The 16,641-nt window shown below is 40.3% G+C and overlaps 1 protein-coding gene and 1 long non-coding RNA gene across 3 annotated transcripts in view; one reads left to right on the top strand and one right to left on the bottom strand.

The window, feature by feature from the left end:
* Positions 1-16,641, bottom strand: part of MAMDC2 (MAM domain containing 2) — a 171,412-nt gene that overhangs the window by 69,441 nt on the left and 85,330 nt on the right. For both annotated transcript variants that reach the window (XR_001440120.3, NM_001265965.2), the window contains 3 exon segments: positions 15,832-15,925; positions 7,991-8,134; positions 4,446-4,711 (listed from right to left, as the gene is read on the bottom strand). Coding sequence is in view for 1 of the 2 variants with exons in the window: in NM_001265965.2 (NP_001252894.1) it covers positions 4,446-4,711; positions 7,991-8,134; positions 15,832-15,925 (504 nt within the window). In the remaining variant the exon portion in view is untranslated.
* LOC144334722 (uncharacterized) lies at positions 9,029-16,598 on the top strand. The gene is made up of 2 exons (XR_013404876.1): positions 9,029-10,064; positions 15,793-16,598. It is a non-coding gene; the product is annotated as an uncharacterized LOC144334722 (long non-coding RNA).

Here is a 16,641-nt window from a genome sequence, read left to right as displayed (position 1 = left end):
TCTTTGAGGAAGTGAGGTTTAAGCTGAGATCTAAATAAGAAGCGTGTAGGCAGAGGCAACAGGGAATGCAATAATATAAGGTAGGAGAGAGCAGAGTGTGTCCCAGGAACTGATTGCTCAGTGTGATTACAATGGAAAATGCAAGACGTAAACCTGGGGAGGTGGCTGATGCTAGAGCATGCCTTTTCTCTAAGAGCAAAAGGAAGCCAAAGGGTCCCTGCAGGGGAGGGTTGCAGCTTGATAACTCTACTGCTGGACAGAGACAGATTGCAGGGGAGCAAGAATGAATGGCAGGTGGGGATGGTTTTTAATTTCAATTGTCAGATTCAATTTAAAGACCAATGGTTCTCATCCAAGGATAGGATGACACCTCTAGGACCATTTGGAAATGTGTGGAAATAATTTTGGTTTTTGCAGTAATCACAGATACTAAACATCCAGGAAGGTGAGAAATGTTCTCACCACAAAGGCACAACTGTCCTCTTCAAAATGCCAAGGGGGCCCTCATAGGGAAATTATGCCATAAGCAAAGCACAGAAGGCTTAACTGTAGAAATATAAATGTTCTAAGCCACAACAATGTGAAAGTTCAGTAACTGTATATCTGGGAGAATTTGGGAAGTCAAGGGGGTAAGAGAGGTGAAAGGAAATGCGGGGTCGGGGAGATTTATTCATTTTAACATGGTGGGGTGTCAAGAGACACTGTCTAAAGGTTATGGATCCAAAAATAGATGGTTTAGTATATTAAAGTTGTAAAGGGAACCAAGAAAAAATGTTCAAAATAAAAACAAAACTAAAAATTTTGAGGAAGAGAGAGAAAAGCACAAGGAATAGAAGGAATAGTGTAAGTTCCTTCTCTTTCATAGTAGGGAGTCAGCCAACACAGTTAAGGTTAATGAATCAAGAAATGGAGGTGGAAATATATTTAGAGTTATAGAGGAAGCCATCAGTGAATCAGGAAGAAAAACCATCAGAAAAACAAGAGGTGGAAGTGAATTTTAAATATTTATTTATTTATTTATTTTGAGATGGAATCTTGCTTTGTTACCCAGGCTGGAGCATAGTGGCACGATCTTGGCTCACTGCAACCTTCACCTCCAGGGTTCAAGCGATTCTTGTGCCTCAGCCTACTGAGAAGCTGGGACTACAGGTGTGTACCACCCAACCTGGCTAATTTTTGTATTTTTAGTGGAGATGGGGTTTCACCATGTTGGCCAGGCTTGTCTCAAACTCCTGACCACAGGTGATATGCCTGCCTTGGCCTTCTGAAGTGCTGGGATTACAGGTGTGAGCCACTACACCCAGCCAAATGAAGCAGTTAGTCTTACTGTTTGTTTATTTTGAGATGGAGTCTTGCTCTGTTGCCCAGGCTGGAGTGCAGTGGCATGATCTTGGCTCACTGCAACCTCCGCCTCCTGGGTTCAAGCAATTCGCCTGTCTCAGCCTAATGAGTAGCTGGGATTACAGGCACATGCCACCATGCCTGGCTAATTTTTGTAATTTTTTTAGTAGAGATGGGGTTTCACCGTGTTGGCCAGGCTGGTCTCGAACTCCTGACCTCAGGTGATCCACTCGCCTCAGCCTCCCAGAGTGTTGTGTGAGCCACTACACCTGGCTGGAAGTAGAATTTTGAGTTCAGCAGTAGGGACTAGTGAGGGAAACTCTGACTTCTCATTTTATCCCTTGTCTTAAATATATTTTTGTATGTTTATTTCAACCTGTATATGTTATATAAGTAAGTGAACTTCAGTTTCCTGCCTTACCCAATGCATGCTTCTATGGTGGATATCAAATGGTTCTTTTACTCTCTGAGAAGCTATTTCTGTGTAACAGGGACCTGCCAAGAACTAAGGGCCACTTTGAGACAGGTAGCCAGAGTTTTCTAGTGTTGAACTGTACTGTCTCCTCATCTGCACTGGGGCTGAATCCATAACTTGTTCTTTCTGAGTGCTGTAAGAACTTCTCTGCCCCCACTGGGTCTAGATCCATTTTTCCCTAAGTGGTTGTGGGGAACTATGCAGTTGCTGGGCGGCTTGGTAGCTGGCCTCCAGAAAAGAAAAGGGCAGATTCCCAGGGGCACCGTTATCTGCTAGGAGGTGTGCACCAATTCAGGTATAAGCAGAGACTCACTGTAAAGGAATGGGCAGATTCCTAAACAACCCATGTTTGTTAATAGAGGATAAAGTGGGGTGGGGTGAGATGAGTGGAGTGATGAGCAGGAGTTAGAATCCAGCATGGCCTGAATTTTAACCATCTAAACAGTGGCTCAGCTGGGTCTCTATTTGCCATTATTTTTTACAGCAACTGGTAAAACTACTCCTCTGTCTTTTTATGTAGCCCTTCCATGGGCTTTACATGACATTGCATGGTAGTTAGTTGCTTATGTATCTTAATCTTCTACCATCTGTGATCTCTTCTTCCTCAAGGGTAGGATCTGAGCCTCATTTTTATATTCCTTGTACTGAGCATGTACCTAATAAACACTGGGTGAGTAAAGAAAATGAATAAGTATATAAATAAATAAATAAAGCCAAATGAATAAATAAAATGCTTATTATATCCTCCTTTAAAAAAAATCAGCATAATAGGACATAGAGTGTAACAAAGATTCCATTACTTTTGGTGCACCCCTGATTGTGGGACTCTGGTATTTGCTTGTGTGTGTGTACGTGTGTGTGTACATGCGTGTGTGTGTGTATTACTATACTTGCAAGAGTTAAATAATTGGTAATGGGAACTCAAGTTAGGCCTTTGGGATCCCTAAGAGGTGCAGAGAAACTTGGATTTCTCCAGGACTAATAAATCGAAGAGGAAAGTTCAATAATGCTGCTGCAAGAGTCCATCTATAAGATGACATTTATAGGAAGAAAGGCTCATTCAAAAATTATTTGATATTGTCTAGGCAATGAGCTTAAAGAGCAAGAGTCTAAGCTAAGGGTAGAAACATGGTACTAGAAACACCTGTTTGCTTCCTCTCTCATCCAGGGAGCTGAGCATTATATCTCAATTTAGTTAGGTGATCAAAGACTGATAGAATTACGCAAGGAACACTTACAACACTATCTACTTAATTTGCATACAAATAAAAAGAAGCCATTTCTGTAAGATTGTGGTAAAACGCAGATGCTTCTACTCTGCTAGAGGTATTAGAAATTAGTTTAACTCTTTTAGAAATCAGTAAGTCAAGGAGACTGCCGTGCCATTCCTGCCTAGCAATGGAAAATAGTTTTTCTTCTTTCCTAGCAATGGAAACAAAAGACTTTCAGAGGTCTTTGATTAACCATGGTAAAGATTTAATGATGTCCTGGCGGGTTTTGTAATGGACTAAAAGTAACCAGGCAACATTGTGATAGGAGTGGTGTACTAGATTTCTTTAGCAGGAAGTTATAGATGGACACAGCTATGATTCTATCCAGATGGTTGTAACTAAGAGAAGTTCAGGCTATGAATGTCTGTGCAAGTTCTACTGTTTCCCCAAGTTTGCAGCTTCCCCAGGGGAGCCTGCACTTTGGGTAACTCCTGAATTTGAATATGATAGTCTGATTCATTCATTCATTCATTCATTCATTCCTTCCTTCCTTCCTTCCTTCCTTCAACAATGTTTATTGAGCTACCACTCTGTGAGTTATCTGTTTGAAGGACAGCACTTTCTTATTTTTCTTTGGGACTCTTTCTTACACAGACAGGATACTCAAGAGATATTTGCCGACTGACTGACACAGGTTGAAACAAAATGGATTTTTCCCACACTGGTTTCATTCTGAGTTGCAGTTGACAGAATTTATTGCATCTGTAAAACTTCTTTAAGTTTATGAGTTGCTAAGCTTGAGAGATTACAGCTTTCTTTTCCATTCCCCTTGCAATAAAGATCTCTTTTTATATTCTCATTTCTATCAAAATCAGATGCTGACAGTTACCTTATGTAAATTCTCTCTGGCTAGGGCAGTGTTGTTTCTGTATTTTTTAATGAGCTTTCTCATCCTGTGTTCAGCTAGAGCCTTAGGTTGTTAACCTTAAAGCCTCAATGCAGAACCAGGCTCACTGATTTCACCTTTTCAAAATACTAGCATTCCCACTAGTGTGTGTATGTGCATTTGAGAGAGGGAGGGAAAGAGAAAGAGAGAGACAGAATTATGACTAAAGTTTCAAACTAAAGTTCAGCTGTTGAACTTGGACTATTCATGTACTCCCAGTCTTTGGATTAGTCTCAGGGAATTTAAGAGATAAACAAAAAGCAAACTCTAGGTGGCTGTGATTCAGAGACCCAGAAAACAGAAAATAACTGAAGGATTAATCTGTATATGGCTGGGAGTAGGGTGTGAGGGTGAGGCCGTAGGCCTGAACAAAAGGAAAATAATATCTCACCAGTTGACAGTAGCTAGATGGATATTCACAAACTAGTCCAGCAACTGAACATGGACACAGGACAAATTGGCTCTACTGTACCTTGGTAGGCATGGGCTTCTTAAAGGTGATTTCAGCTTGCATCCAAACACCCCTTGGGGACTCCAACACGGACCAAATCTTCTCTTGAACCACATGGTTCTCTTCAAAGATGTAAACGGCTAGGGTGTCACTCATTTTTAAAAATCCATAGATGGCATAATGAAAACGCAGACAATACTGCAGGTTTCCTGGTAGGGAGGGCCCATAGAGCCTTCCAATGTAGCCAGGCTGAGATGTGAACTTCGTGTTGGCTAGCAGGTAATACCCTGCAAACAAGATAAAGCATATCAGCAATGCAAAATAATCCAATCTAGATTAGCAAGTGGTAAAATGTGATTAAAGTAGTAGAACTAGACAGCAAAGACTACCAGCTATGCTCTAAATGATAGAAAGCATTTTCTAATGTCTGTGGCTTAAGTGACAGAAAACATCCATGCGCCTCATTGAAATGAAACCTCATTTAATTCTAAGTAAACCTTATAAACCAGTACAGATTTTCTATAGCACATGCCCAGATTTCAGTCATTAATTAGGATTTACACTTTTCACAAAACAAAAAGGATGAAATTGTCTTGGAGATACCAGCTGCTTGGGTCAACCATCTGACTTAGATTGTATATTCCGAGGACTGAACCATAGTGAATGGAAGGCCCAGGGCAGATTTTTTCTTATTATCTCTTTAGTGACCTATAGAGATGGCAGGATTTCAGGCTGGCCTGGCAGTCTTTGTGGAAGTTTGTGTCTGGGCAGAGCTTACTCCTCTCTTGGTCAAATGTTAAACCTGCCCTTGAAGAGCAGGTTTTTCATCAGATGGATCCTCCCAGGTGCTGAAGATCTGTGTTCTTCCTTTATTCCTTCTAAATAACAAAGAAAAATAAAATTAGGAACCTCCCCCTCCCACCATCCCCATGGTCAATTTAAAATGAGTTCCTGTATCCTGGAAAGCCTGGGCCGAAAAGAAACAAAAACAAAAACAAAACCCACCTTCTTTTTCTGTTTCTTTTTTCTGCTCCTCCTCCTGTCAGTTTTCTTTTGGGTGCCTCAGTCTTTGTATACTGTTTAGTTTTACCCAGTTATTTAACTCAAAAGAAGAGAAAGATATGCCAGAGCTCTCTCTCCCTCCATACACCAAGAGGCCATGTGAGGACACATGATAAGGTGTCCATCTGCAAGCCAGGAAGAGACCCCTCACCAGAAACCACCCTGATGGCACCTTGATTTTGAACTCATGGCCTCCAGAACTGTGAGGAAATAATGTCTGTTGTTTAAGCCACCCAATCTGTGGTATTTTGTTATGGCTGCCTGAGCAGACTATTATGGGTGGCCGTACAACAGCCAGAACAACCTTTTTGAAACCTGAGTTTCATCTGGGAACCGCTTAAAAACTGTCAGTGGCTTCTCATGTCCTCTATAATAAAATTCCAAATGCTTCCTGTGGCCTGCCACACCCAGGATCTAGCTCCCTCTCTGACATCATTTTCCTCCATTCTCCTCCTCACCATTCCTCCCCACGGTGCAGCCATACAGACCTTCCTATTCTGTGGTGTGACCAGCTCTTTCCAAATTCAAGGCCTTCACAGATGTTGTTCCCTCTGCCCGGGTCACGCCCACTATCCCAGCTAACAGCAGCTTTCCTCAGAGAAACCTTCCCTGAATGCTGAACCAAAATTAGATTCTTCCCTCTATTCTCTCTCAGAGCTCTCTCTTCATTTCTTTCTACTGTGAAAGAAGGGGATCAGAACATGCCACCCCAAACTATGTCACTTTGGCATTTTGATTATTTTGAGGTAAAGTCACTTGAGAAACAGCAGAGGCAGGAAGGACCCTTTGACCTCCCCTTTTCTATTATACTTAAGAGCAGGTCATAAAATTTCCTACGAACAAGGTGTTCTCCCTGTCCCAGAAAGGGAAGAACATTCTGTCACTAAAGACTGAGAGTTGACACCAAAATGGATCTGTACAAACAAACTTACTAACATAACCCTCATCTTCCATTAGTTTCCTTCATATATTTCCTAGTCACTTTCCCACAATTTACTGCCCCTGGAAACTTAAGCCCCCTAACCCCCCTTTCTTTTTTGTCCTGCTACTTCTCCACAGTTTTATTATCCTTTGTTTAAAATGGTATTGAAGCTCTCAGGCCTATCTGCTTCTTTGGGTCTTCATTGTTTTTATGAAGGCTCCCAAGTACAAGTAAAAATATGAAATAAAATTTGTGTTTTTTTTCTTGCTAATCTGTCTTACATCGCTTTAATTCTCAGGTCCAAACATGGAACTTAAGAGGGTAGAGGAAAACTTTTTCCTCCCTGACAGCAGCACTTGCCACAACCTGTGATTATAAGTTTGTTTGTGTATGTATTTGTCTAATGTTTCTCTTGCCCACTGAAAAGATTGTCTGCCAGTGAAGGTAGGATTCACTTCAGATTTGTTCACTATTGTATTTCCCCAGGAGTTAGTCCACTTGAATGTTTTATTACTTTGAAAATTGACAAACTGAGAGTATGGTGAGTCTTTTTGTCCCAAACAGGTCCCCATTTCATCAGTTCACTGCTCCCAGAACTCAAATGGTTCTCTAGAGATGATTTTCCAGTTAATCAGCCCAAGGTCAGAATAGAGTCGGTAGGGCCTTTATTTCTACAGGTTAGGCAACCTCTAAGAAAAGAAACAAAATTACAAGCACGAAATTGTGAGGGCTCTTTCAAGGCCTTTCTCAGGGCTGGTACAAGGCAGGGGCCCTGGAACCTAAGCTTCACCAGCTCCATGGTAAACTCACCTCAGTCTCCAGTATATAAATATGTGTTGAATAAGTGAATGAGACGCTGAACTCCTTGAGATCAAGCTCTTTGCACTTGTCTACACTGGGTTGGGCTCCACAAAGGCTATCATTAAATTAATAGGTAATCCCTACACAAGGAGCACTCAGACTCCTGTTTCCAAAAGCTCCTTTTAAGTATATCCATCAAGTGTCCACTCAACATTTTTTAATAGCTTTTCCCCTCCACAATAGATTTTTTAAATTATAGTAAAATATACATGGTATAAAAGTTACCATTTAACCATTTGAAAGTGCACAATTCAGTGGCATTTTGAGCATTCACAATGCTGTGCAACCATCACCACTATGTAGTTCCAGATCATTTTCATCACCCAAAGGCAACCCCATATTCATTAAACACTCTTATTCCCTCTGCCACGGCCCCTGGCAACCACTGAAATCTTTTTATCTGTGGGAATATGTCTTTTCTGGAGATTTCATATAAATACAATTCAACAGATTTTTTTCCTTAAAGGTATTGCATCTAAAGTGAGTTCCTAAATATTTTACAAGAATTTGCCTGTTTAATTAACTAGCAAATAGGTCTGCTGACATAGCAACTTGAATTTCAATTTTAAAAAATTGTCAAACACAAGATTACTGATTGTCTTTGCTTCTTCACAGTTGCCTTTTTTCTTTAAGTCAACGTCTTTGCAGGTATGACGTAGGAATGGCCAATAAAGCTTACGACTACCCAAGATGTACCCACATAGACAGATGCCTGATTTACCTAAGCCTGTAGTGTGGTCTCCAGCCCGATACATGTTTGGTTTTACTTTCACTCGGGTCCAACCTGGACCTTCTTTATCTTGGTAAAAGTTGCAGAGATCTTGCTCAAAATTGCAGCTGGCATCCACGGCACTGAACAGAAGTTCTGAGCAAAGGACAAACAAAGTTAATGACAATCTGTCCCAAAGATCTCAAAGGACTACATCGACTGGTTGACAGATATTTATATATACACATTTGTACCAGGGGAGACCGAAGAAGTAAAACACAACTAAATATCTTTACCCAAAGGGCTTGCTGACAGGTTAGCATCAAACCAGCGTTTCAACATGACAGGAAAATTGTTCTTTTCCTTTCTAAAGGGAGGGGAGAAAGGAGCACTATTCACATTATAAAAATGAAGTACCCGATTTCAAAAGAAATTTCCTTTCATTACTGTGAACATTTATTCATATACTTCTTCACAATTCACAATTCATTCATAAAAGTTTTAAAATGAAAAAAGGGAAAAGGAAGATATTTTATGGGACTCAATTTGTCTCTAAGATGAAGATTTTAGATGTTTTACAGAAACAATTTTCCTTTGTTGCTCAATCTCTATGTCAGAAGCACAGCTGCTGTCTACTTTGCCATCAGTAATAGGAGCTGATCTGCTTGAAGAAAGTCATCACTCAGTTTAAATGGTGCAGGTCAAAGAGTCACAGATCTGTCATGGGTACTGCTATTGCTTTGACTTCACCGAGTTCTGGTATTATTTACCCTGTTCTATAAATACCTCACCCCAGATAGCCTGGAGGGAACATAAAAGATTTCTGCTCTTTAAGAAGACATACAGACAGCCAACAGGTATATAAAAAAGTGTTCAACATCACTAATCAGCAGAGAAATGCAAATTAAAACTACAACAAGATATCTTAGAATGGCTATTAATAAAAAGACAAAAATTAACAGATGTTGGTGAGGAGGTGGAGAAAAGGGAACTCTTACACAGTGTTAGTGAGAATGTAAACTAGTACAGCCACTACGGAAAACTGTGGAGATTTCTCAAAAAAATGAAAATAGAATTACCATTCGATCCAGCAATCCCATTACTGGGTATCTACTCAAAGGTAAAGAAATCAATATACCAAAAAGATACTGCACTTGTATGTTTATCTCAGCACTATTAACAGTACCAAAGATAAGGAATCAACCTAAGTGCCCATCAGCGGATGACTGAATAAAGAAAGTATCATATGTACATACAAACTGGAATACTATTCATCCGTAAAAACAATGAAATTATGTCTTTTGCAGCAACATGGTTGTATTGGAGGTCATTATCTTAAGCGAAACAAGTCAGACACATAAACACAAATACTGCATGCTCTCACTCATAAGTGGGAGCTAAGTAATATGTACACACTGATACAGAGTGGAATGATAGACAGTGGAAACTTAGAAGGGTGAGGGAGTAGGAGAGGGTATGGAAGATAAGAAATTACTTAATGGGTACAATGTATGTTACTCCAGGATGGATGCCTTAAAATCCTCAACACTATACAATCTATGCCTGTAACAAAACTGTACTTGCACCACATACATTTATACAAATAAAATACTTCTGCTTTTTTGAGAATAACTTTTAATCCTATCAACAAGTGGCTTGTAAATCACGCTGTTCAGATTGCCCTCTCAGAACAGAGGGGATGTGACTGTAGCAGTTGGGATACATTGGGTGCAGCCAAGTGTGATTCTTCTCTGCATGCTGATGCACATGTCTAACAATCCAGAATTATGGAGAGAGGACATGTGTTGAATAACTGGAAAATTATCTCTAGAGAAACATTTGAACTCTAGGAACAGTGAGCCGATGAAACAGCTCACTATAAAAACTTACTGTATTCTCAATTTGTCAATTTCTAAAGCAAGAAAGCATTCAGGTGGGCTGAAGAACTGACCCAGATTAAAGTGGATGAAAGACGCATGACAACCAAATGCTACCAGGGATGCAAGATTCAATCTTGGTCCAGAAGAACAAATATCTGTAAAGGTTGTTATTGGGGCAATTGGAAACATTGGTGTATGGACTGAAAGTAAGTTGATAATGTTGTATCAGTATTAAATTTCCTGAACTCCATAATCATCCTATAGTTATGCTGAAGAACGTGTTTGATTATAAAATACACACTGAAATATTTAATGGTAAAGCGGCATGATGTTTGCAACCTATTCTTAAACGGTAGATAAAGCAAACATGGCAAAATGTTAATTTGTAGAGCTGGGTGAAGAGTATATAGGAGTTCTTTGTAGTTTTCCTGCAAATTATGTCCGAGTTTGAAATGATAGAAAATTAAAGAGCTCCAAGAAAATTAAATTTTAAAAAGTAACTGATTAACAACACATTACAAAAAAAAATAGGTAAAAAGTGTTCCTATATAACTAGAACCTGATTGTATCTCAGGGGATATGCCCTAGGAAGTGCACCAGGAGCAAATCCAGATGAGCCAGATTGGAGAAGAGGAAATGAAGAGAATTCTCAATGCTCTAAGATGGGTAGATTAGCCCACAGCCTGGTCTGCCTGATTCTGTCAGCACCAGGGTATATCTTTAAGCCCTGAAGATAAAGTCTGTGAAAAATGAACAAGATGTTACACAAACAAGGATCCTTTGACATTCTCCCATGGATATGTGAGACCACAGGAAACCCCATGAAAGTATTCAGTATTAGTCACCCCTCTGCTACTGGGTAATAAAAAAACAAATAAAAGTCCCAAATCTACAGATGGCCGTCTAACTCAGGAAATGGGGTGGCACTGCCAAGTGCCATACACGAAGAGAAGAGTAGGTCATTTCCTCATCAGGAATGAATCTTCCCCCTCACAGCCTCCTTTTTTTTTTTCATTCTTTCTCCCAGCTAGAGAGGGTAGAAGAAGGAATGAATCTTAAAGCAGTGCTCTTGGGCAACTGCAAGAGAATCTTAACTCAGTTATTAGATGTGTGGGAGGGGGTGGAAGGTGGCATGAAAACGTGAAAGTTTACAGAAGTTTTATTCATAAGCACCAAAACTTGAAAGCAACCAAGTTATGTCCTTCAGTAGGTGAGTGGATATATAAACTGTGGTACATCCAGACAACTAAATATCACTCAGCGCTTAGAAGAAATGAGCTATCAAGCCATGAAATGATACAGAGTAAACTTAAATACATATTACAAAGTGAAGGAAGCCAGTCTGAAGAGGCTACATACTCTATGATTCCAACTATATGACATTCTTGAACAGGCAAAACTATGGGGACAGTAAAAAGAACAGTAACTGCCACAGGTTGGGGGGAAGGAGAGGTGAATAGGCAAAACAGAGTTTTGTTTGTTTTTTGTTTTTGAGACAGAGTCCCACTTTGTCAGGCTGGAGTGCAGTGGTGCAATCTTGGCTCACTGTAGCCTCTATCTCCTGAGTTCAACCTATCCTCCTTCTTTAGCCTCCTAAGAAGCTGAGACCATAGGCATGCACCACCATGCCTGGCTAATTTTTGTATTTTTTTTGTAGAGACAGGGTTTCACCATGTTGCCCAGGCTGGTCTCCAACTCCTGGGCTCAAGCAATCCACCCTCCTTTGCCTCCCAAAGTGCTGGGATTACAGGTGTGCACCAGCATGCCTGGCCTGAATATAGAGGGGGTTTTTAGGGCAATGAAAATATTCTGTATGATACTACAGTGGTGGATACATATCATTATACATTTGTCTACATCCATAGAGTATACAATACCACGAGTGAACCTTAATGTAAACTGTGGACTCTGGGGGACAGTAATGTATATGAAGACAAGGGGACTATGAGAGACCTCTGTACCTTCCTCTCAATTTTGCTGTGAACCTAAAACGACACTAAAAAAAATGCCTATCAAAAAAACTTAAAAGTAAGCAAGGATCACTTCTCTCCATGGTGATAGACTGAGTCATACAGAAAATATTTTTCTGATGATGTGATTATAATATTTTGCTAATGAATAGATTTGAAATGGATTTTCCTGGGGTCTTGAGGAGGTCTGATTAAAAAAAAAAAAAAGAAGAAAACCTCAAAAGCCTAACTCAAGGGCTAAATCTTTTTCACCTAGAGTGCTGCTTCTGCCGTGAGACAGTGTCTGATTCCTGAGGATGGGGCCAGAGGCCTGTTTATGACCTGAATGGGTGCAGAGCCTTTGCTTCAAGCTTGTTTCAGAGGTGTTAGTAAAGGGCGGATCACAAATTGAGCTGCTGGGAAGTGTAATGATGTATTTGAAGCATAGGGAGGAATCAGAGGCAGTTGGAAGCCTCTGAGCATCTGTTGGTGATCAAGAAAAAAAGAACTAAAGCCCCTTTAAGCAACTTACCAAAAAGCATCATAATGTAAGCTTTAATTACTTGCTTTCTGACATTTGAACTTTTTAGAAATGAGAAGCTTTGAAGATAATCTAATTAGCAGGAATGTGTTGCAGTTTGAGAGTAGTTGGGAACATTTCTCATCCTTTCCTCTGCTCCATGGAGTTCATGGAAAGAAACTCAGCATCAACCCCACAGATCTAAAAGGCTCGTCAGCCCCTAGAGTGCTAAAAGATAGATACTGGGGGCAATGTGTTTTCTACACTGCCAACCTTGCAGGGTAGTTTTACTTCAGCATGTGCCTGCCCAAGAGCAGGCTGAGACAGCTCAAAGCTGGCTTGGGTAGGAGAGGCAGTGGGACCTGGCACCACACTGAAGACCTATGGGGAAACAAGGGCCAGGCTCACTGACTAGGCTATGGAGACCCTTGGGGGCATTTAAGATAAGAAAGGCTGGGGCAGCCTTAGCTGTAGCCTAGGCAGCAATTGGGCCTGGGTTTCCAAATAGACAAGAGGTCGGGGCAGTGTGTTGTCAGTGAATGGCTGATATTGGGGTTTAGGTATTGATTCTCTGAGAGGCGTACCCATGAGTGTTAGGATCTACCCAGTCCCTGGCATATGGCAGAGCAGTAGAGCTCTCAGTTTGAGGCTGGGCCTTATGGCAGGATTCCTAGACGTGAATGGGATCACCTCTTAGGCATTCAAAGATTTACAGACCAAAAGGAAGTCTTGCTCCCATCTTCTAAAATTTGGGACAAATGTGGTTGTGGAGGGGGAGAGTGAGGGGGCAAAGGGATGGAGAGGAAGTGGGGGGTGGTCTCACTGTCCTCTGGAAGCACTGGGGAGGGGGGCAGTTCATTGGAGGGCCACATGACATTGCTGTTGAGCACCTGTGACTATGAGAGGGGTCTCAGGTCCAGGAGATTGGATTAACTCTAAACCCAACCAGATGGTGGGAACAAGATGATTCGTATGTTGAAATGATTCCTGTCTCAGCCTATTAGGGAGATGAGGGAAGAAAATGCTAGATCCAGCTGGGAAAAGCAGAGACAAGAAGTCTGGAGTTAACCAAGATAAGGAAAAAATGTTGGCACCTGTTATGAAACAGAAGGGCATAAACTATTTGTGAAATGTAAGATGAAGTATGAAAACTAAAAGGCTTAGCTTCTAAAGACTCAATCTGGCCCACAGCTGCTCAATGAAAGACATAAAGCAGGCTCCAGCTGACACAATCATCAAGCAAGTACCCTTTGCTGGTTCTCTTTAGTTGCAATCTGACCCACTGTTCTCCAGGGATGGGTGGGCATATTTTGAAAATAAAGTAAATAGTATTGTCTCATGATGAAGCATTTGCTGTGTATCATACTCTGTGCTAAGGCCTTCACAGACATTAACTCATTAACCTTCCCAACAACTCTGTGAAACAGATTCTTCCATCTTTCCTATAGATGTGGAAATAGAGTCTCAAGTTAAATAACGTGACCCATGCCACATAGCTTGGAAGTAGCAGAATAGGGATGTGAATCCACATTCCTGGTGGATTAAGCATAACACTACGATGATGCAATTAAACCATTTAAAGCCAAACTGGCTTAGTGGGAAGTTCTGAAGATGAGTATGGAGCCTTGGTTAACCTAACTGTATAAGAACTCATATATGTGGAAGTTCCTGCACAGAAGGAGTCTGTACTTTGCAGACTGAGGGGTCAACAGCCCTCTTAACACATGGTCCTTGTTTTGCTGGATGCTTTCTTTTCCTTTCACCAGACAGACCACCTGTGTAGCAGGAAAGAACTCACACAAATTCTCTTTTTTTTCAAAAGGAGGAGCATTTCTGAACATTACTTCTGGGTGATTCAGTTGGTTCTGTTACCTCCAGCTGCCTCTTCACCCACTCTCTGCCCAGTGCAGATATTAGATAAACACCTCTTCTCCCATAGACAAAACAAGGCAATATAAATTTCAGTGTCACTGCCTAGTGATAGAAAGAAGACTTTGTCTAAAAATAATGATAAAGAGGTTGTGAAATTACTATGAATGTAATTGAAATATTAACTGATAGGATTAGAAAGGAATCAAATGTAGAGAAGTAAAACAATGTTGGTTTCTGTGTTATATCAAATTTAGAGACTATTTTAATCTTTGATTATTGTTTGGATTAAATCATTAAAAAGTATGTAAATCTAGTCTGGTTCTATCTGTTTTATAACCTTTTAAAAATTAGAATTAGGAAAACCAGTAGTCAATTTCAGCAGATTAGATTTCTGTTTAGTTTTGGGGTAACAGTTTAGCTCAAGTCGAAAATATTTTTCCATGTAAACTGTGGCTCACACCTGTAATGCCAGCACTTTGGGAGGCCAAGGTGGGAGAATCCCTTGAGTTCAGGAGTTCAAGACCAGCCTGGACAACATAGTGAGAGCTCATCTCTACTAAAATGAACAAGCAAAAAACTAGCCAGTCCCAGCTGCTCATAAGGCTGAGACAGGACGATCACTTGAGCCCAGGAGTTTGAGGCTGTAGTGAGTTGTGACTGCACCACTGCACTCTAGCCTGAGTGACAGAGCAAGACCCCCAGTTCCCCTTCCCCTCCCCCCAAAAAAATTTCTTAGTCCCCTGACTTGTAGAATGTATCTGAAATCATATTAAATTATGAACCAACTCTATCTTAAGTGAAAGACCCCAAACGCCAAGTTCATAAATTACTTTCCGTGCTACATAACCAAGAATAAGGGCTCATTAATAAGGCGGGGTGACCATAATGTCTCCCTTGGTCTCTCAAGGAAACAAATTCACTAAACGGTAAGGTCAATTTTATATATCTGGGTTATCATTATTATTATCCTTCTTATTATAAAACATTTGCTTTCTAATTCACTTTGAATCAATTTGCTTACCTATTTTTCTAGAGAGTAAAAATAATTCTCTCATTTTAAACATCAAATTTATGAAATCGCAAAACTGATCATGATAAAATAATTTGAGGGTTCATCTTGGAAGTGGAAAGTAGTTTAATTAAGAGCACATGCTATTTAGCTAAAACTGTCCAGAGATGTCTACCAAATACTAACATCTTTAAACATAAGGACATTTATAAATTTTGGATACATACTGTTGGAAAGCATTTTTAAAATATATTATTCTATTAAGTAGATTGTGAGAGCTTTGTCCATCTACCCAGCCACCCATTTATGGTCCCAAGATATCCTCTAAAGAGAAAGATGGAGTGAGAATAAGTTAGTATTATTTAATTTTCTTTTCCTGGGAAGGAAAGATAAAAGCTTCCTAAGATAGGACAACTGGCTGATGGTGTCAGAAACATTAGATTCCCTCTGTGAGGGGGGAAAAAAGAGTAATATTCCAGAAAAAAATGACCTTTAAATCATTTTTTAAGGATGAGAGAAGGGGAAAGATACGAAAATTAAAAGCAATTAAAACAAGTTCTAACCACAAACATCTTTTGAAACAGGAACATCCCAAAATGCAATGACAGATAGAGAATGCTCACCTGTCTGATTCTGGCAGTGAACAGGAGAGAACGAAATATCATCCAGGGCAACATAGCCTCCTTTGGGACCATTGAAAGCAACTTCAAAAATAACCTGCAGAGGAAAATGGCATGCTGTCACATGTTCACATATTTTCAGTTTGGCTTAAGTGCTCTTAATGATTTCAAATGACATGTCAATCAAACCAGATGAAGCCAAGTGACAAGGACTCATGGAATCAGATTTCCAAATATGAGTTTGGGCAGCACCCTCCTCAACCTACAGTCTCTTTTTGGGAGAATGAAACTGCTATGATCTGAGTGTCTGTGGGACACTCACGAATTCTCAAAAGTCATACATGAAATATGAACCCCCCAAGGGAATGGTAATAGAAGATGTGGCTTTTGGGGAGGTGATTAGGTTTTGGAATGGGATTGGTGCCCTTATTAGTGTGCCCCTTCTGGAATTTGAGGGCACAAGGAGTTGGTGCCATATGGACCAGGAAACAGGCCCTCACCAGACGCCAGATCTGCCAACACTTTGATCTGGAACTTCTCAGACTTCAGAACTGTAAGAAATACATTTCTGTTGTTTATAAATTACCTAGGTTATGGTATTATGTTATAGCAGCCTGAATGGACCAAGACAGAGTCTTTAAAGTTGCCTTTTATTGGTGGATATGCCTCTCTTCCTTGAGTGTCAGCTGAAGTGCCTATGTCATTTCTCTTAGAACTACAGAACTAATTAGCATTATGAACTTCAATTAAAGGAAACATCATCTAAGAAAGCAGGCCAGGGTTGTTTTTTTTTTTTTTTTACCTCCCTGCCAT

The sequence above is a fragment of the Macaca mulatta genome, chromosome 15 (genome assembly GCF_049350105.2).
Source record: "Macaca mulatta isolate MMU2019108-1 chromosome 15, T2T-MMU8v2.0, whole genome shotgun sequence".
Classification (NCBI taxonomy): Eukaryota; Metazoa; Chordata; class Mammalia; order Primates; family Cercopithecidae; genus Macaca; species Macaca mulatta.
Note: the sequence above shows the minus strand (reverse complement) of the source record. Positions and strands in the feature narration are given on the sequence as shown.